The sequence below is a fragment of the Echinops telfairi genome, unplaced genomic scaffold (assembly GCF_000313985.2).
Source record: "Echinops telfairi isolate 266 unplaced genomic scaffold, ASM31398v2 ScPeMD7_11;HRSCAF=52, whole genome shotgun sequence".
NCBI lineage: Eukaryota > Metazoa > Chordata > Mammalia > Afrosoricida > Tenrecidae > Echinops > Echinops telfairi.
In genome coordinates, this window is record NW_022103908.1 from 39,683,951 (window position 1) to 39,708,447 (window position 24,497).

Sequence of the window (24,497 nt, forward strand, 5' to 3'; positions counted from 1 at the left end):
GAGAGAGAGAGAGAGAGAGAGAGAGAGAGACAGGGAGAGAGGGAGAGAGGGAGAGACAGAGGGAGAGAGGGAGAGAGACTATACGTTCAGAAATCAGCAGGAAGATCAGAGATGTTCAAAGACAAAGCTGCCAAACCCTAGATGTGAGAGACAAGTGCCACCACAGGACCAGGTGCGTTCAGTCTGCTGCCCAGCGTGCTCTATGACTTGTCCATGGGCGCTGTTTGTGAGGATGATCCCGTAGAACACTATCGATGGCTCCAGGGAGGCCCTGGCTGCCCTGGCCCGATAGCTCAGGCTGACAGGCAGCACTCCTTATAGGGCACCGAAGAAGCAAGGCAGCCGTTTGAGGCAGGAGGTGGAGAACAATTTTTCCATAGGAAACTGCAGGGGGACTTCGGTGAGCTGGAAGTAATGCCCTACGTGTGAAGCTGACAGGAGCAGCAGGGTCACGCTGCCCTCCTGGTTGAGAATGTCCTTCTGAAATATGTTCTAGGATACCGCTCCTGTCCTGTTAATTATATCACAAACTTGGGAAAGCCGAGTAATTAATGATCACAGGGCATTTGGAACTCTAAAATGCCATGTATGTGCTAAGGAGTAACAGTTACTCTGTGTGTTAAATGGATGTGCTGCTTTAGAAAATTCCATACTAGAGAGGCTTACTTTCTGGAAGAGCTAAAAAGCTTTTTTCTGGAGCTATCTTCAGAAATTCTTGATGTCTTTTTATGCCTTAACCACCAAATAGGAAATTTGGATATTCTATATTTTGAAGCATTGCAACGGCAAATGGCTGCTAGACACTTTTATCCCTGAAAATACAGTTGCCTCTTGGATGTTGGTAAACATGGTGTTTTCGCCACTCTTTCTAGCCGAAGGCAGTTTGGGCCCAGCCAAGGGTGAAGTCAAGATCATTGAGCACCAAACGCAGACCCTACGGCTGATGCCTCACCTGGCCACGACCTTGGCTCTGACCTTCGTTAGCAGGTGAGATGACTCTTGGCTTGGGGAAGGGACGTGAGCAAGGAATGGAAAGATGAAGCCATTGCCGGGTTTCACTTTCTAATCTAACTGTGAGCAGGATAGAGTCGGTGGTTCAAATCAGAGTCCAGGTTAACAGTGATGACCAACTGCTGATTGTCCATATGAGGAAGGCTTAAAAAGTTTGTGGACGTTTTCCATTATTTATTAATTCTATCTTTCCATACATTTTTTGAAGCAGCCTTGTATATCCAGGTAAATGGAATCCCCAGAGAATTTTAAGAAATCAAACCAGTGTTTCCGCTGCATTTCTCAAAGTATGTCCAGCTGAATTTTAGTTTACATATGCTTTAAATTTTCCATGAGGGGGAATCCTAAACACTTGTGGAAAAATACCCCTATCTTTTAATTCCATTTTCCATAAACTTTTTAAAGTTGGGATTTAATACATAAATCATATCATTCCATATTTTGATCACATAAGTAGAATTGTAAAATGGCTACCACAATTAGTTTCCAAATGCTCTTTTTCTTCATGGACTCCTTGACATCATCTCCCTTTCATTCGCCCCTCCCCCACTGTCCTCCCTCCCCCTGAATCCCTTATTCTTCTTGCTGTCCCTGCAGGTTCATCAATCTTGGGTTTCATATAGCAAGAAACGGAAAAGTATATAACACAGCTTCAAGAGGGTGACTTCCCTTGACATAACACCTCTGAGATGCACTCTAATATGAATAAACAAAACAATACAACCAAAAGCACAGAACATTTTGGAAGCCAGATCAGGTCCATACACTTTTTGAAATCTCCAGGTGAATAGGATCCCCAGAGAGTTTGAGGAGATTCGAACCAATGTTTACTGTGTTATTTCTCAAAGTGAATGCAGTCTAACAGTTACATTTTCCATTTCCCCTGCTTACTTATGGAAGTTCTATAATTTTACAGTAAGGTTTTCAAATAACAGGTTGAGATGTGTGTGGGGTAGGGGAAGGAGTTAAGGTATTGAATCAAATAGTAGGAATAGTCTTGCGAATTCACAAAGAGCCTCACATTCACCTGCAGATTTTTATCTGTGTCCTCTCAGCTGTTCCTCCTTGAAGACCCAGGAGGTTGCCTGGGATCCTTAGGGACTCCTTGAAGCTGTAGGAGGTTGCCTGACCCACTATGCTCTGAAGCCTCTTTAAACTAGGGACTCCCTCAAAACTCAAATCCAATGCCCGGGATCCTGTTCTGACATACAGGCTTTATAAAAAAGAAAGTACTCACAGGGACTTTGCCCTACCTGGTGTGCTGCTGACTTGTGGGGTTAATGGCCTAGCTAGGGGAAATAGAGTGGGTGACCTCTGCTCCTACTATACCCCGTGTCCCAGGGGACATGCTCAGAGAGAATCCTGCAGACGGAGCAGCACTCAGATGAATCCAAGCCATTTGGAAGAAACTGGAAATTGCTCACATCCAACATTTGTTACACTGTTTTTGGGTTCTTTTCATTGATTTTAAAATGCATAGCACTCATGTGTCCTTCAGTGGGTTTGGTAAAGACACACACACCTATGTAACCAGCACTCAAACCAAATCCAACATTTGTCCATCCCCTGAGAAGGTTAGCTTCCCTCCATTAGGTCCCCCCTTGCTCCACAACTGAGACAAACACTTTTCTGATTTCTGTCCCCATTGCCTGTTCTTGAGCTTCATCTAAATGGAATCCTATCGTAGGAACTCTTTTGTGTCCAGTTTGTTTCATTGAGCATAGTCTTGATGTTTACTGATGTTGCTGATAGTTTGCTAATTTTTACTGTTGAGTAAAAGGACTAAGCCGAAGTCCGTTGATCCATTCTCCCATGGATGGGCATTTGGATTGTGTCTAGCTTTTATCTATTGTGAATAAGCAGCAGTCAATATTCCCATACATGTCTTTCATTTCTCCTAGGATAAATACGTAGAAATTTCTGAGCCACTGTGTCTGTTTGACTTTACAAGAAATGGCTAGCTTTACAGAGCGATATTACCATTTTACATGCCCTCCAGCAATATTTGAGAGTTCCCGTTGTTCCCCACCATTAGCTTCAGCCCTTTCTGCATTTTATCCAGACTAGTGGCATGAAATGGTATTTCATTTTGCTTTTAGTTCACACTTACCTGGTAGCTAATGATGCCGAAAATGTTTTCATGTGCTTATTGGCCATTTGTACATATCTCTTCTTTCGTGAAGGATCTATTTAAATTTTTTGCATATTTATCTAAGGTGGGTAGTTTTGCTTTTTAGTACTGAATTCTTAGCTTCATTATATAGGCTAAAGAGAAATATTTGTCATAATCATGTATGGCAATAGAAATGACAATAGAATGACAATATAACAAGAATGACAATATGACAATAGAAATTATTTGTCATACATGCTTATGACAAATATTTTCTTCCAATCTGTGGCATGCTTTAAATTTTCCTTACTGGTATCTTTTTTTTTCATAGTTAAATCTCTTTTACTATTTTTTTTAATTAAAAATAATTTAATCTTTTGATTGGGAGTTCTTACAGATATCATAACAATCCATAGTTCAATCACATCAAGCAGTCTTGTACAATTGCTACGACAATGAGTCTCAAACATTCTCTTCTTGAAATCTCTGAGATCAGATCCCCTTCATCCCCTCCCTCCCCCACCATACCACCCAGGAACCCTTATTCCCCCCTCTCCCTATAATAGTTTTTTCCCCCATGTCTTACAGGAGCCAATATATCCATTCACATACAATTCTGTTGTTTGATCCCATAAAGTGGGGTATACAGTCATCAATGCTGTCAGCTCCTTATTCCGCCCCTTCCCTTCCCTCTCTCTTCCCATTGCCCCAGGGAACCATTGCTCCTGTTACTGTTTCTGAAGGGTTATCTATCTCGGTTTTCATGTACTGAACGATCTTAAATATAAAAATGGACATACACAATTCTAACATCATGAATGAAGTAAAACAAATAAAAACCATAACAGTAAGGGGAGGAAATATTGCAGAACTAGAGGGTAATTATGTGGCTCCTCAGCGCTGTTCTGCACTCTGGGTTTACTGGTTTCCTTTTAATGGGCAGCAGAAAAATTTAAGATGAAGTCTAATTCATTCATTTTTTAACTTTTAGGGTTAGTGCGTTCTGTGGCTTTTCTAAGACATCTTCATAACAGTTACTTTAAGTCTTAAATCTGGTGGTGGAACTTTAATTGTACAGAAATAAGAAGAAATATAAGAGAATGCCTAGGATAGGAGCAGACCAGCAAGTTAGATAACCTAAATGAAGTGAAAAAATCCTACAGAGATACAACTATAAAAACCAACTCAAGAAAAAAAATATTATAGGCCAAGTAAAGAGATCTCACTCAACTCTCAGTGCCATTGAGTAGATTCCAACTCACAGCAACCCAATAGGGACAGAGTAGAATTGCCCTTGTGGGTTTCCAAGACTGTAAGTGTTTGTGGGAGTACAAACTCCCATCTTTCTTCAGTGGAACAGCTGGTGGTTTCGAACTGGTCACCATTCAGTGTGACCTTCACCTTTCAGCTATGCCACATAGTAATTTAAAAAACTTCCTGTAAGGAAAAACTCAGGCTCGTGGGCTTTATTGGCAAATTGTACTAAAAGAAGACTCAAGATCAATTTAAAAAAAAAGTCTTCCAATACACAGAAAAAGAAGGAACAATTCCTAAGTCATTATATGAGACCAGTATGACTGGATACCAAAACTGGACAAAAATATCAAAAGAAAACAGACCGATATCACTTATGAATATAGATGCAAAACTCCTCAATGAAATACTAGCAAACTGAATCCAGCAACATATAAAAGGATTATACACCATGACAAAGTGGGATTTATCCCAGGGATATCGATTAGCTTAACATCCCCTACTCAATTGATGTAACACAGCACACTAAGAAAACAAATGGCAAAAGCCACATGGGCATCTCATCAGATGTGGCAAGAACATTTGACAGCACCCTTTCAAGATGAGAAAATATGCATAATAACTGAGAATCAGAGGGGACGCTCTCCCCCTGATCAGTCAGCTCCAAAAGACCCCCGGATAACATCGGGCTTGATGGTGAGACGCTAGATGCTTTCCCACTAAGCCCAGAAAAGTGACCAGGAAGTCTGCTTCCATCACTTCTAGGCACTATTGTACCGAAGGCGCTAACGAGGGCAATCGGGCAAGTTAAAGAAATAAAAGGTGTCCGGATTGAGAAAGAAAAAGGAAAACTATATTTGCAATGGCATGGTTTTGAATGCAGAGGAGTCTAAGGAACCCACTGAGAAACTGTAATAACTAATGCGTTTTTAGCAAGGCTGCAATATACAAATCAGTTCACACAAGTGAAATGTGGTTTTGTGCATTTCAATGAATGAGAAAGCTGAAATAAAATGAATAATTCCACTTCAACAACAAAAAATAAAATGCTCTAATAAATGTGTTTTTAAGATGCTAGTACTAACTCTTAATGAACTACAGATTCATTACATTCTCTCTCAAACTGCTAGTTGATTTTTTTCTTCAGAAATTGACAAATTGACATTGAGATTCTTATGGAAATGCAAAGGACTCAGAATGGCCAAAACAATCTCCCAAAAAGGGGCAGCGTTGGAGGGCGTACCACTTAACTTACTACAAACTTTCTTTGAAAATGTACTACAAAGCTACAGCATTCCCCACAGCGTGGTACTGGCATAAGACGAGCTACATAGACCAATGTTACAGAACTGAGAGTACCAAAGTAAAACTTCATGTTCAGGTTAATTTATTTTGAAAAGGTTGCCAACATCATTCGATGAGGGAAATGGTGCTGAACAACTGAATACCCAAGTACAAATGAATGAGGTTGGGCTCCTATCTCACACCACATATAAAACTTACTTTGAAATAGACCATAGACCTAATTGTAAAAGCTAAAACAATAAAAATCTCTTAGAACAGCGGTTCTCAACTTGTGGGTCGTGAGCCCTTTGGGGGGGTCGAGCGACCCTTTCACAGGGGTCGCCTAATACATCCTGCATATCAGATATTTACATGATGATTCATAACAGTAGCAAAATGAGTTATGAAGTAGCAACGAAAATAATGTTATGGTTGGCGGGGAGGGGGTGTCACCACAACAGGAGGAACTGAATGAAAGGGTCGCAGCAGGAGGAAGGTGGAGAACCACTGTCTTAGAAGAAAACAGGAGTAAATGTTTGTGACGTTCGACCGGGCACTGGTTTCAAAGGGCCCAGCAGTAACACTCAGCTTCTCAGCCACAGCTGTGAGCACCTCTTCTCTGTCCCCATAGCCCGCTTCTCCACCCCCACTCGGCTTCTCAAGACATCTCACAGAAACCTTCCCCTCTCTTCAACGTTCTGTCGCTGCCACAGCCAACGGGGTGGAGGAGTGGGCTCCTTCTAAACATAATAATTCATTTCTGTCCCCAAAGTTCATGAACACGGGATTCCTTTCTTCGCTCTCTTTCTGACTTTCTTCACCTTCTCGTGTGGCCGCACGTCCGTCCCTCTGTCGCTTCCTCCCCCTAGCTCTCCCTTTCTGACTTTCAGCTATTCTCCCTTCGCTCGGTCTTCCAATCTCCCTTCACCCTGCGCCCTTTACTCTCATGCCATCCTAAACGCCCGGCAGGTCGTTAACGCTAATACAACCTGTTATTCCCTGTTCTCACAGGTTTCCCAGGTACAACATCAAAAACACAAGTGGCAAAAGAAAAAACGTAGACATTCAACTTTATCAAAAGTAAATTCTCTTTGTGCTTCAGTGCATACTATTAAGACAGTGTAAAGATATTTCACTGAATGAAGAAAGTATTTGTAAATCATATATCTGATTAAAGACTGTCATGGGTTGGATTGCAGTCCCCTAAAATATACATCAACTTGTCTAGGCCTTAATACTCAGTATTATGTGGTTGTCTTCTATTTGGTGATTTAATGTAATGACTTTCCATTTTGTGATAGGAGCTGTAAGTTTGAACTTCTATATGTTAATTAGGCAGGCTTAAAATGGGCTGTATCTTGAGTCACAGCTTTGCAAGCAGGTTTAACTCAAGCCCCACCCTTACTCGAGTACTCAGGTTACATCCTTATTCAAGTCCCACCTTTGCTTCAGTCACACCTTTTCACATTCCCAGAAGCCAAAGCAGGGAGGAGTGAGCTGGGTCCCAGTGTTGGGAGCCTCCTGGACCCAGGGGAAGATGACTGCCAAGAGCCATGAAGATCCCCAAGAAACAACAGCCCCGCAGAGGTAAAAAGGAGAGAAGGACCTTCCCTCAGAGCCGAAGGAGATGGCAGTGTGGATATATTCTTCCACAACAAAAGCACCAAAATAAAGCAAATAGCCAAACAAGGACCTTCCCTCAGAGCCGAAGGAGATGGCAGTGTGGATATATTCTTCCACAACAAAAGCACCAAAATAAAGCAAATAGCCAAACAACAATAAAACAAAACAGCCAACTTTGTAAGGGATCCTGGAAACCAGTCAAAGAGTTACAACAACAACTAAGCAAACACCGAATCAAGAAAAAGACACTATTTAAATGGGGGAAGCTCTGTTTTCTGTGTGCCGTGTCCCCACCTTCATTCTCACCTCAGATTGCTATGGCTATTTTACAATGCTGACAGTGACCTACATTCCCAGAGAGAGAATCTGGTCTCTCTTTCCAGAAGGAGCAGAGCAGGCTTTTTAACGAATTACAGTGTATGTCTGTTCTAGCCTGCTGAGGGCTACCAGGAGGACCGAAGAGGACACCTGTCTCTGCAGGGTGAAGAGGCAATGAGTAATGCTGGGAGGTGCCAGCTGCTGGTAGCCATCTGGGCTTAGAGCGTGCTCTTAAGGAATCGAAGGTACATAGAAACTTGAAGAAGCCAGAGAGTGTCTTTTGGAAAGTAAGGCTTTCAAAAGTACCCTACATACAAGAGAACTGAGAGAGCCACACCCACACCTAGAGAAAGACACAGGCTCTGATCTTACTTGATAAGAGAATGTCCTTTCACTTCAAGCTAATCCATAGGCTTGGTGTAAACTGGGATAACTGTTGAATGAGAGCTTCAGTACAGAGACAATTTGCAAAAACAGGGACCAATTTAATTTATTTACTTTTTCCTGGCATTTAAGGGCATCACTGTGAACACACTGGCAGAACAGAAGCTATAGAGACATGAGTGTCCACGCATATACAAGAGGGCGTACTTTGCAAAAGTTGGGGACGTTATAAAGAGACTGTTACAGCCGTCCACAATGATGGTAACACATCTGGAGGAAATGGAAGTAAAGTAAAACACATCTGGAGGAAATGGAAGAATCTGATTTCCAAAGTCATCATATTTAATATTTAAATATTTTGGCTTCAACACGGCAAAAATAGTACATGGGATACAAAGAAATGATATAAGCAAGGATGGTAAGACTGTCTCATACTTTGGATGTGTTATCAGGAGAGACATTATATTCAGTAACGTAGAAGGGCAGCAAAAAAAAAAAAAAAAAAGGAAATCCCTCCATGAGTTGGATTGACACAATAGCTTCAACCCTTGGATCCAACATAAAACAATTGTCAAGCTGGTGCAGGAGTGGGCAGTGAGTGTTTCCTTCTCTGATACAAGGTCACTCTGGTCACTTTCATTCTCTGATACAGGGACACAATGGACTCAAGGGCACCTAACAGTACAAGCAAAGAAGTAAGAGATGATAGTCCATTCAAGGGATGAAGATGGTCTTACTCAACAAAGCCTTACTCAACAGGAGTATAAAGCGCCATCCCATGGGGTGGCCAGGGGGTTCGGACCGTTGACTTGGCTGTTAGCAGCCCAACATGTAACCATTATGCCACCGGGGCTCCATATGCACAAAACAAAGCTATCAATAAAGAGAAATTACAGAGAGATGCCAAATAGAAATTCTAGCACTAAGGAGTCCAATAATTGAAATGAAAATTCCTTTGGAAGGACTCAACAGAGCGGGCAGACAAAGTATCAGCGAACTTGAGGATAGGGCATCGAAATGATCAAATCTGGGGAACAAAAAAGAAAAAGAATGAAGAAAAGTGGACTGAGTTTAAGGGGCTTCTGAGAAAACATCAAACAGACTGGCATACATATTGTGGGAACCCCTGAAGGAAAAGAGAGAGAGGAAGAAAGCATACTTGAAGGAATAATAAATAATGCCCCCAGACTTCCCAAGTGTTATTGAAGAAGCTCCATGAATTCCAAAAAGGATAAACCCAAAGAGATTCACAACATGACACCCTGTACTGAAATTCTTGAAAACCAGGGATAAGGAGAGAAGCAGGGTGAATTGTCAGGAAAAAGGGATCCTGCATTCGAACAAACACTGATTTTTCCACAGTAACCATGGAGGCCAGAAGGCAGTGGAATGATGCATTTAAAGTCCTGAAAGCCAAGAATTCTACAAGGATGTCCAGCAAAGCCATCCTTCAAAACACGAGGATATAATTAAAACATTTCCATAGAAACAAAGCTGTGGGAGTCTGTTACCATGACACCTTCCTCACAGGACGTGCCGAAGGAAATCCTGTAGATGGAAATGAAAAGCATTTGATATTGACCTGAAACAACATGGGAATTAAAAACATCTCTAGTAAATAAAAAGGCCAGATTTATGGAATTTTGGGTTTGCAACTCTACTTGTTATATCGCATATGATTTAAAGGCAAACGCATAAAAATGCATCGTAACTTACTGATTCCATGATTTAATTTTTGACAATAGCAACATAAATAAGAAGAACAGTGTAGATACCGTTTTTGGATGTTACTGAAGTTAAATTGGTATCCACTTAAAACATGGTGTTATCCATGTAGGATGAAAATGTAACCCCCGTGACAACCACAAAGAAAACCGCAAAGGAAGGCAGAAGGCAATGAAATATTCTCTAGAAATCAACGAGGCACAACATTAGGCAGTACTGGAGAAGATGAGTAACACAAAGTGTAAGGCACACAGGTGTCCAAGTATCAGGAAATTAGACCACGCCTGCACATACAAATTATAGAGTATGCATAACAACCCATAGGTCAACAAAGAAGTCACAAGGGACATTTGTAAATATTTTTATTCCAACTGAAATAGAGCATCATGATTTAAAAATGATTCGTATGCTGCTAACACAGCCTTTAGAGGAAAATTTATATCTCTAAATGCTTATATTAAGGAAAAAAAGGTTTAAAATTGGTAGTCTGAATTTTCATTTTAAGAAGCTAGAAAAAGAGAACACTAAACCCAAAAATAAGCAGAAAAAATGATTAAAAATGAAATAAGAAATGGATAAAAAATAGAGAAAAAATAAGCCAAGGCCGTTCTATTTTTCAAAAGCTGATAAACTTTTATGCAGAGTCATCAAGGGGAAAAAATTGGGGGTAAAAAAGAGAAAGAGAGAAACAAATCACAGAGCATCGGTGCCTGAAATGTACAGATGCTACAGACATTAAAATGATCAAACAGTTCAATGTGATAGTTATTGTTTTCGTGACAGATATACTGCCAATGAATGTGACAACATATGAAATAGACAAATTTCTTATGAAAGACACATATTATCAAAATTACTCATAGAAAAACAGAAAAATCCAGACAGCTTTATCTGGTTTTCCTGGTGAGTTATTTTAAATATTTAAGAAAGTAAACACACCAGGTCAGTACAAATGCTTTCTGAAAATAAAAGAGAAGGGGAAACTTCATTTTAGGAGCATGATCCTAACACTGAAAAGAAAACTAAACCACACCACAAAAATGACATTATGATACCAGTATCACTTACGAACATAAACTCAAACATTCTTCATAAATGCTAACAAATTATATAGAGTCAAATATAAAACAATAATACAGAATGACCAATTGGGGCTTATCCAAGTTTAGTTTAATATTTAGAAATCGATCTGTGTAATTCACCATATTGACTGCAAAAAGAGAAATGATATGGTCATGCAGGTGATGGAGAACCTTCTAATTGCTGTCACTGTTCTTCACCTCCAGTCCCAGGGCCTTCTCGGTTGAGAAAAGTGAGATTCATGGTACATTCCTTTTACGGTGCTTAAAAGAAGGTGTGTCTGTCCGGGCAGACTAGAGAAACAAATCCATGGACACACATATGTGTATAGGAAAGAGCTTTATATACAAGAGCAATTGAACATTGAGAAAGCATCCCAACCCAGTCCTGTCCAAGTCCCTAAGTCCTATATTAGCCCATATGTCTGATACCAATCTATAAAGTCCTCTTCAGACTCATGAAACACATGCAATGACACCGAATGCAGGATGATCACAGGCCAGTGGGTAGAAAGTCTTTGGATCCAGTGGCATTGGAAACCTCTCAGCGCTGGCAGGAGTCTCTGCATGGCTTCTCCAGCACCCAGGGCTGCATCAGGGTGACTCCATGTGTCTTGTCAGCTGCTATGTCTCCTAGGGTGTGAGCAGAGTTTCCCAACTCCAAGGAGGAAGTACCAGATTTCCCAGAATCCTCAGGAGAAGGCCATGCCCACACAGAAGCCTCATTTGCTATGATCAGATTGACAGACTAGACTCCACCCCTACACTCAATCCTCACAATTTGACAATTATATAACGACCACAGAAGGTGATCAGCCCAGTATGGAAGCCACCCTTGACTTTGGTACCTGGTCTTATGGATTCCTTCCTTTCTCAGAGTTTGGGTGGGCACAGAGAGAACAAGTTCAGAACAAATAATAATTTATAAATTTTCAAGGGTTCATGAGGGAGGGAGGGAGGGTGGAAGGGTGGGGGAGGGAGGGGAAAAAGAGGAGGAGCTGATCCAAAGAAAATGTTTTGAAAATGATGATGGCAACATATGTACAAATGTGCTTGACACAATGGATGTATGGATGGATCGTGATAAGAGCTCTACGAACCCCCAATAAAATGATAAAAATAAAATAAAACCATGAAAAAACAAACAAACAAACTAGACTAATAGGACCAGGTTCAGAGGAAAGGAGAAAGCAAGAAAGCTGTCCTACAGTGATATTTTGAAAGATGGCAAAAAAAGAAGCCCCCAACTTAGAGGGGGAGCACATATACCTACTGGGAACTGAGAACTGAGGGAAATGAGGGGGTATGGTGACACTTCACCTTTTGAAGGAATAACTTGTGCACAGTTTGGATGCATTTTCTGTAGGTATTTTAACAAATCACTACAAATGTGTGGGCTTAAAAATGCACAAACGAATGATCTCATCATTCTGGTCACAAGTCTGAGTGGGTCTCAGCTGGGCGGAAATCAAGGCTTCCTGGGGTGGTTCCTGCTGGACGAGCAGGCGCAGCCGCCTAACTCTCTCCCCTCCCTGGAGGCTCTCAGGAAGACTGTTTCTATCCTTCCACTCGCTTTCAGAGAACACTTTACATTCCTTGACTTGTCACCCTCTTCCGTTTTAAGAAGCCAGCAGCGGGCAGCCCAGTCTTGCTCACCTCACATGACTCTGACTGCAGCCACGGTCACCTCTCTTCTGACCATCCATCCTCCTCCCTCTGTCACTTACACGTACGCTTGCGATTACCTTGGGCTCATCCAGATGATCGTGGAGAAGGTCCCCACCTCAAGATCTTTAGCTTTTGAAAATCAAGCTCTGGTGAGGATTCAGCAAAAGGGCCATTTTGCGTTGGGGTCAAGGGATGGGAAGACAAATGCTGGCCTAAGTAATGACTGAAATTATGCTTGGGCAGAAAATCAGGGAGAGGTTTGCAAAGAGGAAGAGGGTGAGGTGAAGGCTCAGGGTTACCACTCTGAATAGGGTTCGTGGTGACAGCTTTGAAGGATTTATCTTAGGTTTGTCTACTGACACAGTGAGAGAGAGAAAGAGAGGCTGGTTTTGACTTCCAGGGATTAGCTCATGTAACTGGAGGTTGGCAAATCCACATCAGCCAGGAGGCTGGAGATTTCTGCAGGCTTGCACCCCAAAGCAAAGGGAAAGGTGCAGGGTAGAGAGCCTGAGATGGAGATTGAGTCCTTTGACGTCGGCATGTCTTGGTGTGCTGCGTCCATCCACGTCTGTGCTTTTTCTCGCAGGTATGCTGGGGCCCTCCTGGGTGAGGACATCTTTCAGGGGAAGGAGCTCGTCAACAGTCGCTCCCTGCAAGCGTTGGTGGCCTGTCTGAAGGCCTACAGCACCTGGGAGAACCTCAGCTGTTTGCAGGACTGCCGAGAGTGCACCGGAGGCATGGTGAGCTCCAGGCTGGATGGCCCCATGGGGACCCAAGAGGCATAGAGCTTCCGGGATCCCCATGGGGCAGCACCCCTGGAGGTGGGGTGAGTTGGGAAGCATGAGCTCCCGTGAGTCAGGGTATGACTGAGTCTTGTCTTTTTGTCTCTATCTCATCCAATTTTATCAGTGGTGGAGAGAAGGTCTTTTAAAACATGTCTTTTGCAGTGCTGGCCTATGGAAGCCCACAGCAAATATCATCTATGATGGTGGTGGTGGTTGACATCCTAGAAAAGGGGGCCCCATAAGGGGTTCTCGTGATCAGAGCTCTGCCCCAGCTAGTTACCCTCTTGGGGAGAGGCAAAGATCCGACCTCAGGGATCTCCTTCCCTTTGAAGAAGGAGAACAGAACAGAAAGGAAGTTCCAGGTGTAAAGATCACCTGGTCTGGGCCTCAGGCTGGATGGTGGGCTGATGGGGTTCCAGGTGTGAGGAAGGCCCAATGAACCATTGGCGAGTTGAGGGCAAATCTGGTAACAGCTGGTAGTTTTCCCTGAGGGAAGAGGTGCCTGCCAGATGCCGGGAGCTTCTGTCTCTTGTGGGGTTCCTGAAATTGTGAGAAGGGGAACCCAACACACTCTATTGGGCAGGACCTGTGGGACCGGTGGCCCTATGGCTTGGTTACACAGCAGGACCCCAAGCACCAGCCCTAGCTGGGAACCCCGCGTGGTGACCTACAGAGCCTGACATTAGAAGCCTGGGCAACGTCACCAGCCAAAAGCAAGGGCTGCTAAGGACTTCGCCTGTACAAGGGTGGGTGGAGGGATCCTGTCTGGCCTTTGGCCTGAATTCACATTCTGAATCTATCTGAATCTTAGCCTGAAAGCAGCCGGTCTAAACCAGAAAAGAAGGTGAAGCGTTTTTGCTGTTAGTGGAGCAGGGATCAAGAGTAAGTCAAGTGCAGCCAGGGAAAGTACCGGGGGAGGATGTGTGCAGTCAGCAGGCAGGCCCCGCTGCCTCTGGGCGGGGTGGGGGTGCGGAGGGCAGAGAGAGGGCTGAGGCAGAGCTGCACCTTCACTGCCCCCTGAGCGCTGCGCGGACGCTGGGAGGTTTCTATCGCACGTGAACAACACAGATGGAAGCGGGAACTGCCCCCCAGCTAGCTCACTCCTCAGAAAGCCAGCTTGGGGCAGGGTGGAGGCCCCCAGAAGGCACAACGCTTGCTTTCTTCTGTGGGCGCCCTGTGACTTTGGGGTGAGAAGTTATCTTCAGATGGCTCCGGCGAGCTGTGTTTATGGTGACTGGGTTGGGAAAGGGGGCCTTGGTGGTGGTCTGGCCTGCTTGCTTTGCCCGTGGAGTCACGTGATGTGGTGTCTACATGGGAAACAGAGAGAATGGGAAATCAAATGACAAGCAGGGGCTCCCTTGAGGCAGCCCCGAGCAATGGCTCAACATTTCCTCAGTGGCCTGGTGAATCAGGAGGCCCATGTTGGAGAGCTGGGTGCCCCTTTGCAGCTCCAGGGCATTAGCAGCCCCTTCAAATGTGTGTGCTGGCAACAGCTGAGACGAGAGCCCAGGGATTCCTGGGAAGAGCAAGAAGACTCAGATCAGGTGGGAGGTCAGACAGGAAGCCACTCCTGAGGCAGGGAGAAGACACACAGGGGAGGGGTTTGCGTGATTATGACTCGGGGTACTGAGATAGCTCAGATCATGTAGACACGAGGGGCGCAATCCAAGAGTCCATTCACAACTAACCACGGGCCGCCTCCTCTTCCACTCTTCCTTCTGTGGTCCATGTCCCTGTGCACGTTTCAGGGGCTGCTATGACCCCTGGCCTTCACACTCCGGCCTTCTTGCCTTCCCTTGCTGTCTCCAAGGCCGAGGTCCTGGCCCCATGCTTCATTCTGGGAGAGACTGTGTTCTTCCACGCTCAACCCTGACCCTCAAGGGGCTGCTGCCCAGAACAAATAACCCCCGCCCTGCAACCCTGCAGTGCTGCCTGATTGTGTGCTCATTGATGTCCCAGGACCAGCCTTTCCTCATTATAGAAGAGACAGGTGGCCCAGTGGTTATGCATTGGTCTGCTAACCACAAGGTTAGCAGTTTGAAACCACCAAGCAACTCCAAGGGAGAAAGATGACGTTTTCTATTCCCACAAAGCATTACAGCCTTGGAAACTCACACCAGCAGTTCTGTGCCTTATAGGGTCACTGTGAGTCAGAATCAATTCAATGGCAGTGAGTTTGTTTTTGGTCCTGGGACTTTCTGGAAGGCAGTGCTTCAGGTTGCTAGGATGTGGGCCACAACCCCAGGGGGCCCTGTGGTCCCATAAGGCTTTGCTCCCCAGCAACTTCGCAGCTCCCTGAGTACAAGGGCCTGGATTTCCATTTATGTTCCTCTCCTCCTCCTCTTCCTCCTCTTCCTCTTCCTGCTCCTCCTCCTCTTCCTCTTCCTTCCTTTCCCTCCCCCTCCCCTCTCCCCCTCCTTCTCCTCCCATTTACACCCAACACCTAGCACAGAGCTATTTGTTGAGATAAAAGTAATTGCTGAAAAGAGACATGAACGTCTTCTAATTGCTTTGCGTGTGGATTGTCACATGTGGGTCTTTTTCTGGTGGGAGAGCTCTAGGAGTGGTGGGTCTGGGGGCTGCTGGGAGGATACTGAAGAGCACCTCATTTGGATCCTGCTTCTAAAATGTATTCAAACGCACATCTTCTGTTCTTTGGAACCAACAACTATGGATATGACGTTGTGCAGGTTACTCCCCTCTCTGGTGCCTCAGTTTTCCTACATACAAACTGGAGCCGCAAACATTGCGGGGGTTGTGAGGGTGCAGTGATCTGAAAGAGTGAGCGGGAGACATTGACACGTGTGCTCACGAAGCAGCCATGGGTGCTCTGTGATATGCCTTCACCCTGGGGCTTGGGAGGAAAAGGACCTACTACGCGGTCTCTTTCCGCTTGTCCTCATACCAGGCTGACGCAGGTGGAACGCCCAGCATGTTGCAGCGGCCTGTGCAATGGCAGAGGCGGACAGGACTTGGGGGGGATCTGGGAAGGGTCCCTGAGCAGGTTGGAGTAGCAACCTAAAGAATGATCAAGAGCCTTCCAGGAGGGGGTCGGAGGACCTGCTGGGCAGGGGCCACCGGCACACAGGATGAAGGTGTGAGCATGCGTGGGGCACTAGAGCAAGCATGGGCTGGGCCCCAGCCATGATTACCTCCTGAACTCACATGGGTCCGTCTTGACGACTCATTGGTTGGGGACAAGTTTTGATGTTAATGTATCTACTATTGGGGAAAGGGCCTTAAGCAGGTTAGGATGGGAAGTCATGATAATACAGTTTATCAAAATGAGCCTGTTTGTCCCCTGACTTTTTACCGCTGCTCTAAGCATCTGGCTCTGTGAAATCCTGTTTATCTCAGTCACTCAGTAGTAGTTGCCGCTACCTGAGGTGAACATGTGGGAGGAGGGCGGGCTCTCTGCTGAGTAAAGCTTAGGTGAAATCACATTCAGTGTATTATTGTTTCCAGTGACTCAGTATGCATATTCTCTGTGGAAATTTTTGAAAATATAGAAAATCACACAGAAGAAAATAAATACTAGAGGCCTTCAAAGAAGTTCATAGAAAAATGCTATTATTTTGTATTTACATTTCCCCACCCATAAACTTTTGAAACCCTCGCATAGATTCCGAAATTATCCTTCTCAGCAACTACTGGTATCTTCTTTCTAGGTATTACCTGGTGTGTCTCAAATTTTACCAATCCCCCTCCCCACCAAAGAGTTTGATCTAGACATTTTTCATTCTGCAGTTTACTAACGTCTCCTACTTACCATTTATTTAAGGCCCCTGGGGGGCACAAATCATTTATTTTCAACTCCTAACCTAAAGGCTGGTGCTTCAGACACACCCAGCAGTACTGTTGTGGAAAGGCTTGTCAGTCTGCTTCCATTAGAATTAAGGTCAAGCAAGTCCTGTGGAGGAGCAGTTCTCCACTGAAGACCTGGAGCTGTCGTGGTTGGAATTGACTCCCAAGGGCTGGATTTTTAAATCCGTCACATGGATGTACCCTATTTATGGAACCCTTTCCTTTGACCAGGCCACTTTTCTTTATTATCAAGACTATAGAAAAACTTCTAGTGCCTAATAATTTTTCTTTTCTTTTGCATACCTGTGATTGGTGCCTTGAGATCAAATACTTAAATGGTATTGCTGCTGTCAACAAATCTGATACCAATTTCCCTTCCCACCAGCAGTTATACACCGAAGGCCTCATAAGTTCTGCACCAATGGCTTTCAGATTCTTTTGATCATGACCCAAAGTAAAAAAAACCCACAACTTTCCAAGGCAATATCTATAGACACACATATATAAAACTGAACAAAGAAATTCCACGGATTTCCTGTATTTTCTACTTTTGTAACAGGCTCTCCTACTTTCTACTTATTTTGTGTCTTTATTTTTTTGAGCACGTTCTGATGCATTAAATTGATTTTATCACCCGGTACTGTGGCATAGCCTCCAGTTTGCAAAACATGGCCCCAGACTCACTGATCACACAGAAGGGCCCTGCTACAGTTGAGAGTCCACGGCCAACAGACTGAGTCTGTTGTGAGGACAGGAAGCTGGAATTCCAAGAGCTGTGTTTCCTAGCCCGGGCTGTGGGGTGACTTCTGCTGAGACCAAAATCTTGTTTTCACTGGGACGTTTCTAATCTGGCTCTTTGAGGGTTAAGGTTTTGTATTTGAAGGTGGAAAATAGCTAGAGGTCCTTAAGTGTCTCCTCAGCATTGACACTTAGAAAGTGTTAGCAGCTTCTGACCTGCTTGGCTTCCCTCGGGTCTACAGAGAGGGCCCGCGATGTGCTTCGTGACCCCCCGAGTTTGTGTGGGTGAGAGACCATGATCTCAGTGCTCTTGAAATGCTCTGTGAAAAATTTTGGATTCTAAGATTCTTTCTGTCCTCAAGTTAATATTTCTGATGCACTTGGTGAGCAATTTTAATAACGTGATCATGCTCTGTCAAGAAGTGATGTGAAAGCCTTAGGTTAGACATTTCTTCTACAGGAGTCTTGCCAGTTCTCGGCTTCTCTGGCTGATAAGGTTGACCGCTGCAAGGGTAATATGTAATTGCTTACAGAACATTCCTAGCAGTGAAATGGATGCAAGGTGCCAAGAGAAGTGAAACTTTGGAGTTAAATAATCTGTTTTTCTTTTTCCTTTTAACTTCTTTTTTCTTAAGCTTTAACTTTTCTCACCATCGCTACCTTTCTGACATCACCTGCCAATTTTTTGTGCATAACTCTGGAATAAAGGAGATTTCATTTAAAAAAAAATCTTTAAAAGTCAGATCATTAAATGAAAAATACATATAGTTTTTGTAATGTGTATCGAGCAGTGTAGTCCATGCCGGGGTGATACTATTTCCTGCAATGAGAGGGGCATGCTGTACCCGGTCAGCATGGAACTAGGAGGAGCTAAATTTCAGTAAAAATAAGATAAGAAACTTCTGCTGCTGAGCAAGATGGAAAGACTGACATCACATTTACCCTCCTGTTTGAAATATGGCATATCAATATATAAATCCACACCCACTGCCACTCTGTCGATTCTGACTCATGGTGATCTTGCAGGGTTTCCCAGGCTGTGAATCTTTGTGGGAACAGACAGCCTGCTCTCTCTTGGAGTGGTTAACCTGGTACTAACCTGGCAGTCAGCAGTTCAGTGCTTACCATACAGCTGCCAGGGCTCACTCTTTCTCTGCATGCACACGGGTGCTTGTGCACACACACACATGCACACACAGTGGTGGCATCAAAATAATTTAACAATCTGCTGCCCTAATGAGAGTTTGAAGTATGAAAAAGGATATACTGAAAGGCAGTTGATTAGTTCATACAGTTAAAACTCAAGTAAGAACAATAAAATAGATAATGCAAAACTAGACTGCAAGAGTTGTATTTTATTTGTATTTTAAAAGAGCTCTAAAATATTATTGAAAATTAAATAATACCTGACAAAAAACAGCAAAACTGTTATTTAAGATATTTCTGCATTGCTTCCTGATTGGCATCCTCACTTGCAATTTTCTTCACTTTTATACCAGCATTGTCGGCTGTGGGATTTCTCCTTAGCCACCTTTTCACTGTAGGAGTGGGATCCCTTTCCTTAGCGGTGGGCCAGTTGGACAATAGTCATTGTGTCTGATCTATTACAGTTAGGTGACTTCTCTGGACATACTATATTCATCTTTAAAGACAAAACAAAACCCTTTCCTCTTCTGCTGAACTTACAGCCATTGTTCTGACAGTAGGTTGACTCTTTCAACACTTTCAGGAATTTCAGGTACGATAATTTGCTCATAGTCTCTGGTGGGAATTTGGGGCATGACACAAAACTGAAGGTAATGACAGTGCGTCCCATCTGGTTGTTTGGCACTTTTAGCTTTCTGCTTGTTTATTGAAGCAGCAAATGCCAGGTAATAAAAATGTAGTACTTTATCCAAAAAGTATTCATGAGTTTTAGGAAATGAATACATAAATATTACAAGCATAGTTCTGTCTAATTTTTTATCCCTATGGATGGAATGAACATGACTGTGAGTACTTAGAATACACTGCTGCACAGATGAACATTAAAAAAGAGTAAGAAATGTAAATTTGTGATTTCCACACTGTGCAGCCACCCACCTTAGAGAGAACCCTGATTATAAGGGCCACTTTAACTACCAGTTCGCCAAACTCAAGAAAATTAGGTATCACTTCTACTGAACCAGTACAAACTAGCTGAGTCCTACCACGGTGCCCACATTTGTGTGTGTGTGTGTGTGTGTGTACAATACAGTATGCAAGATACTGAGCATTAGGCAACAAGGACATTGATTTCTGAGAGACAAAAATAAACCCAGTGAGCCCCGAGGTTGCCCCAGATTACTGCCCACTAGAGTTTCTGGGCTATGCCTCAGGGAGGGAGGACTAGGTGAAGTCCAGCACACTTTCTTGTTGAGGAGAGGAAGCTGAGAGCCCAAGGAGACCAGGACGTTTCCAGGTTAGCATACTAGCAAGATGACAACGGTACAGAAATATAACTGAAAGCTCTTCCACTGCTGTACACATAGCTATGAAGGAAGCAGCCATCTCTGAGGAAAGAACCCCTCAAAAAAGATCGGAGGGCCTAGTACCTGCTGCTAACATGAGACCCACAATAGTGCTTATTCCTACCAGCTAGTCTGGAAAAGCCCCATACACACCGCCTGAGAGAAAAAGGAGTGTCTACAGCAACAACGATGAGGATGACAGCAGATTTCTCACTGGAAACAATGCAAGTCTGAAGAAAGTTGAGCGATAGCTTTAAAGTACTGGAAGTTTTTTTTTTTAATCTAAAATTCTACATCCAGCAGAATTATATTTCAAACATGAAGGTGAAATAAAGGTCTTTTTAGATTTGCAAAGATTGAAAGAATTCAACTACATTATAAAAATACGAAGAGAAATTCTAAAGACAAAAAGGAAATGACACTAGATAGAAATATGGTTCTGCACCGAGGATGCAAAGCACAGGAAGTAATAAAGGTGATAGCTTTTTATCTCCTTTTTTTGGTATCCAAAGCTCTTTAAAGATTATTAACCCCTGCAAAAATGGCAATGATCAAAGCAAAGACAGGAACATTGAGATGGTGGGGAATTGGAACATTTATACATTGTGGTGGGATGGTAGAGTTACTATGGAAAATACTATGGCCCTCCCTACTCCGGCATATACATCCTGCAGATCTAAGAACCGTGACATGAGGAGGCAGGTGTATACTTACTCTTCTTGCGGCATTATCCCAATAGCAGCGGGAGTAAGAACCTAAGAGCTCACCACGCAGTGAACGAGAAAGCCATTGTGGTCCTTACAAACAGTGGAGTGCTACCAGGCTTCAAAGGAGTTCCTCTCCGGTCAGTCATCACTGATGAAGCACAACTGGAATGCAATTTGTAAAATGTTGACTCAACAGCATGATAATTAGGATGGAAAAATATTACTGGTAGTAGGAAGAGTAGGGGAGGGTGAGGGGAGGAAGGTGGAATCGATCATAAGAATCAAGCTAGAACCCCCCTCCCAAGGGGATGAATAACGGAAAAGTGGGTGAGGGGTGATGGAGGACCATGTAAGATATGGAAAAAATAATCTATAACTTATCAAGGGTTCATGAGGGAGGGTGGGTGGGAGAGGAAAGGGGAAGAAATGGGGAGCTGATATCAGGGGCTCAAGTGGGAAGAGAATGCTTTGAAAATGATGATGGCGGCATATGTGCAAAGGTGCTTGACACACTGGAGGAATGTATGGATTGTAATAAGAAATGTAAGAGCCCCCAATAAAAGTATTTTAAAAAATTCAAAATAAATAAAATCAATGTACCTTAAAAAAATAACTGGTAGAAACATAATTTTTCTCCTTAGAAAACAAGGAGAGTGTGCATGTTTCGTAGCAAACAAATCTCTTGATCGACAGAGTTGGCAACAGTTGTGCTCGGCTCAAAGATGATAGGCAGCTGCTCCACTCTGGAGGTAGGTCATTCTCCACAGTCTAGCAATCATCCAGTCTCCTGTATCAGGCTGCTGGACGGGCCCTCTGCACCTCGTCCAGGTCTCCCGTGCTAGGACTCGGATGGTAGTTGGTTATCTTTCTAGTCCTTGCTTATTTTACAAATTTGGACCTGTTCTGGTTTCACTACATCAGCCATAGTTGCGTTCAGCTTGATTCGGAGTCTCGAATATTACACAGCTATAAAAAAATAACGAGGCATCTATGAAACATCTTATAACCTGGTTGCATCTGGAGGAGGCTATGCTAAGTGAAACCAGACATTCACAAAGATTGTATGGCCCTACTATTAACCAAGAATAGATATAAACACAGAAAGCAAAGTTCTCTGATGCTCAGCAGAATGGCAGCGAGAGGAAAGCAGGATCCCTTTCTAGGTAATAGTTACCTGTTACTTTTGCTGATGGGAAAGGTGATTTGAAGGATGGTTAAAGTCAGCACCAGTAGACCAAGGTAAAGAGAGACGCTACGTAGAACACAATAAGAAGGGAACTTTGGGATGTGCTACACACATACATTTTTATAACAGTAGTAAAAACAAGCACAAAATAGGTGTGTGTGGTTACACAGGTGGATATGGATGTGTATATGTATTTAACAGGGCAACTGCGAGTAAATGTATGTGCACATGTAGCTGCACCGTTAGGTCTGCGTATGCACATTTTTGGCCTTTATATATCTCCATATATAACAAATCACAGAGGGGACACACTTCCAGAGGTTTTCGCCAAGTTAGACTAAGTGGATTTCAGAGCCAGCCGTATGGCCAAAGGTAAAGAAGGTCACGCCCTAAGGACAAAGGGTTAATTCATCAAGAGGGCCTATGTGGTTATGTACCAAGACCACACCTGTGAGATGGCTACTTGGGTTATTCCATTTTGCAGTTAAGGAAACTGAGGCTCAGGGCGGTTGGACTTGTCTGAACACCCAGTTTACCAAGGCTGCCTAATCTCAAATCCCACCGTGATGTATGGTGGCGGCGGCGGAGGAGGAGGAGGATGAGAAGGAGGAAGAGGAGATTGGACTGGGACACCTGGGAAGCTTTCCCTAGGAGGTGTGGCTCAGCTTCACTGTGTGGAATGATCAGCAGTTATCGGGAGGAAGGAGACCCCTTTGCACCCCACCCTTGGACATAGGTCTTACTCTTGAGTAAAGAGATCCATTTTTTACCAAATATGAGGCATTAAACTCATGGAGGTCCATGTTTCTAATACCTTAGCCCTGCCTTCCTATTGACTCTCTGTCCTGATGAAAAGAGCAACATTTCCCCAAACCAGCCAGAGTGGATCCAGGGGCACTGCCACTATGGTGCCCTGGCTTGTCGTGATAGGTCTCTGCATTTTATTTGGTTTTGAAATGAGTGGTTGAGTGTTCCCTGTGTGGAGGTACCTTTGTAAGCTCTTTTCCTAAGTCTTACTTTGATTGTGAGCATAGGAGACGGAGTAGAATGGATCCATAACGTCTCCCCGGCTGTCATCTTGGTGGAAATAGACTGCCACCGATTTGGCGCATGGAGCAGCTGGTTGGTTGGCACCACTAGCCTTTTGGTTAGCAGTTGAGTGCTTAGCCTCTTCACCCAGGGGGCTCCTTAACCCCACTCTACCCAGGAGGAAGCTGAGGTCAAAGAGATTAAGTTACTGAATGGGGGCAGAGCTGGACTTTGACAGAGCCAAAAAGTCTGGCTCCAGAGCCCACCTTCCACCTCATTCTACCGAACTACATTGTGCTAGCTTCTGCCCGCTTGTCATTTCAGGAAGAGCTGAGTACACTCAAAGGGACGCCCACAGTTTGGATCTGAATGGTCATTCTGCAGCAGTGGGATCCTGGCCCCTTCCTTCCACAAGCATTAGTTTCTAAGTCCGCGTAAGTGGGCCTTGCTGAGCTGTCCAGTGATTGGTTCGATAGCTGGACGTTCCTGCAATGGTGGGCTTTGGCAGGCAGATCCAGAGCCGCCCTTTTCTTCCCGGCCCTCTGAGGTGCTTCCTGGATGTTTCCCACTGTTTCAGTGGAGGGACGTGAGAAGGAACGTGGTTACATCACTCACCCCAAACCTCTTCTGTGAGTTGGGGAGGGGCTGAACCAAGAGTGGGTCCCAGCAAAGCCCGCTCCCGGCGTGGGGCTGTGCCAGTCCCACCAGCCTTGGCTCTGCGCGGACACATGTTCTGCATTTTAACATCTCCTCTGAGTCATGTCAGTGGAGAATCAAGCTGGCCTCATATGAACACGATGAAAAGCCGCACCTGCCCACAGGGAGTGGCGGCCTTTTTGGTTCGCTCTCAACGACCCTAATTGGTCATGTGACTCAGAACTTGGCTGCCTTTGTTTGTTTCTCACCTTATTTCTCTAGAAATTCATGGGGCCAACCAAGTTCTGAAGACTGTTGATATGTAACCACAATTACACATTGCCTTTTCTTTCTCTTTTTCCATATCTGAGCCAACACGGATTGACTTTTCTCGAGCTGGTTGGGGAAGGAACAGGCAGAATGGGGTTCTGGCTCTTACCCTGCTGCCTTGCACAGGCTTTTGGGAAGACAGGAGCCCTTCGGACGAGGGGCAGGGCACCTCATCATGGAAGGGGTGCTGATGGAATCCCACTCTCAGGGCTCTGGGACCTTGGACCTTGAGACTGAGAGCCTCGGCATCCTCACCTATCAAAGCCTTCACTCATGGTAAACCCTCAAAAAATATTTGATCCTCCTCCCCCTCCCTTTCCTAGACATGATACCA

General features: G+C 44.2%; 1 protein-coding gene across 1 annotated transcript in view; it reads left to right on the plus strand.

Moving 5' to 3' along the window:
- The window catches only part of ACOXL (acyl-CoA oxidase like), a 392,883-nt gene that overhangs the window by 198,721 nt on the left and 169,665 nt on the right, over positions 1 to 24,497 (plus strand). Inside the window, 3 exon segments of the mRNA XM_045287148.1 lie at positions 873 to 890; positions 892 to 987; positions 13,046 to 13,199. Of these exon segments, the coding sequence (XP_045143083.1) occupies positions 873 to 890; positions 892 to 987; positions 13,046 to 13,199 (268 nt within the window).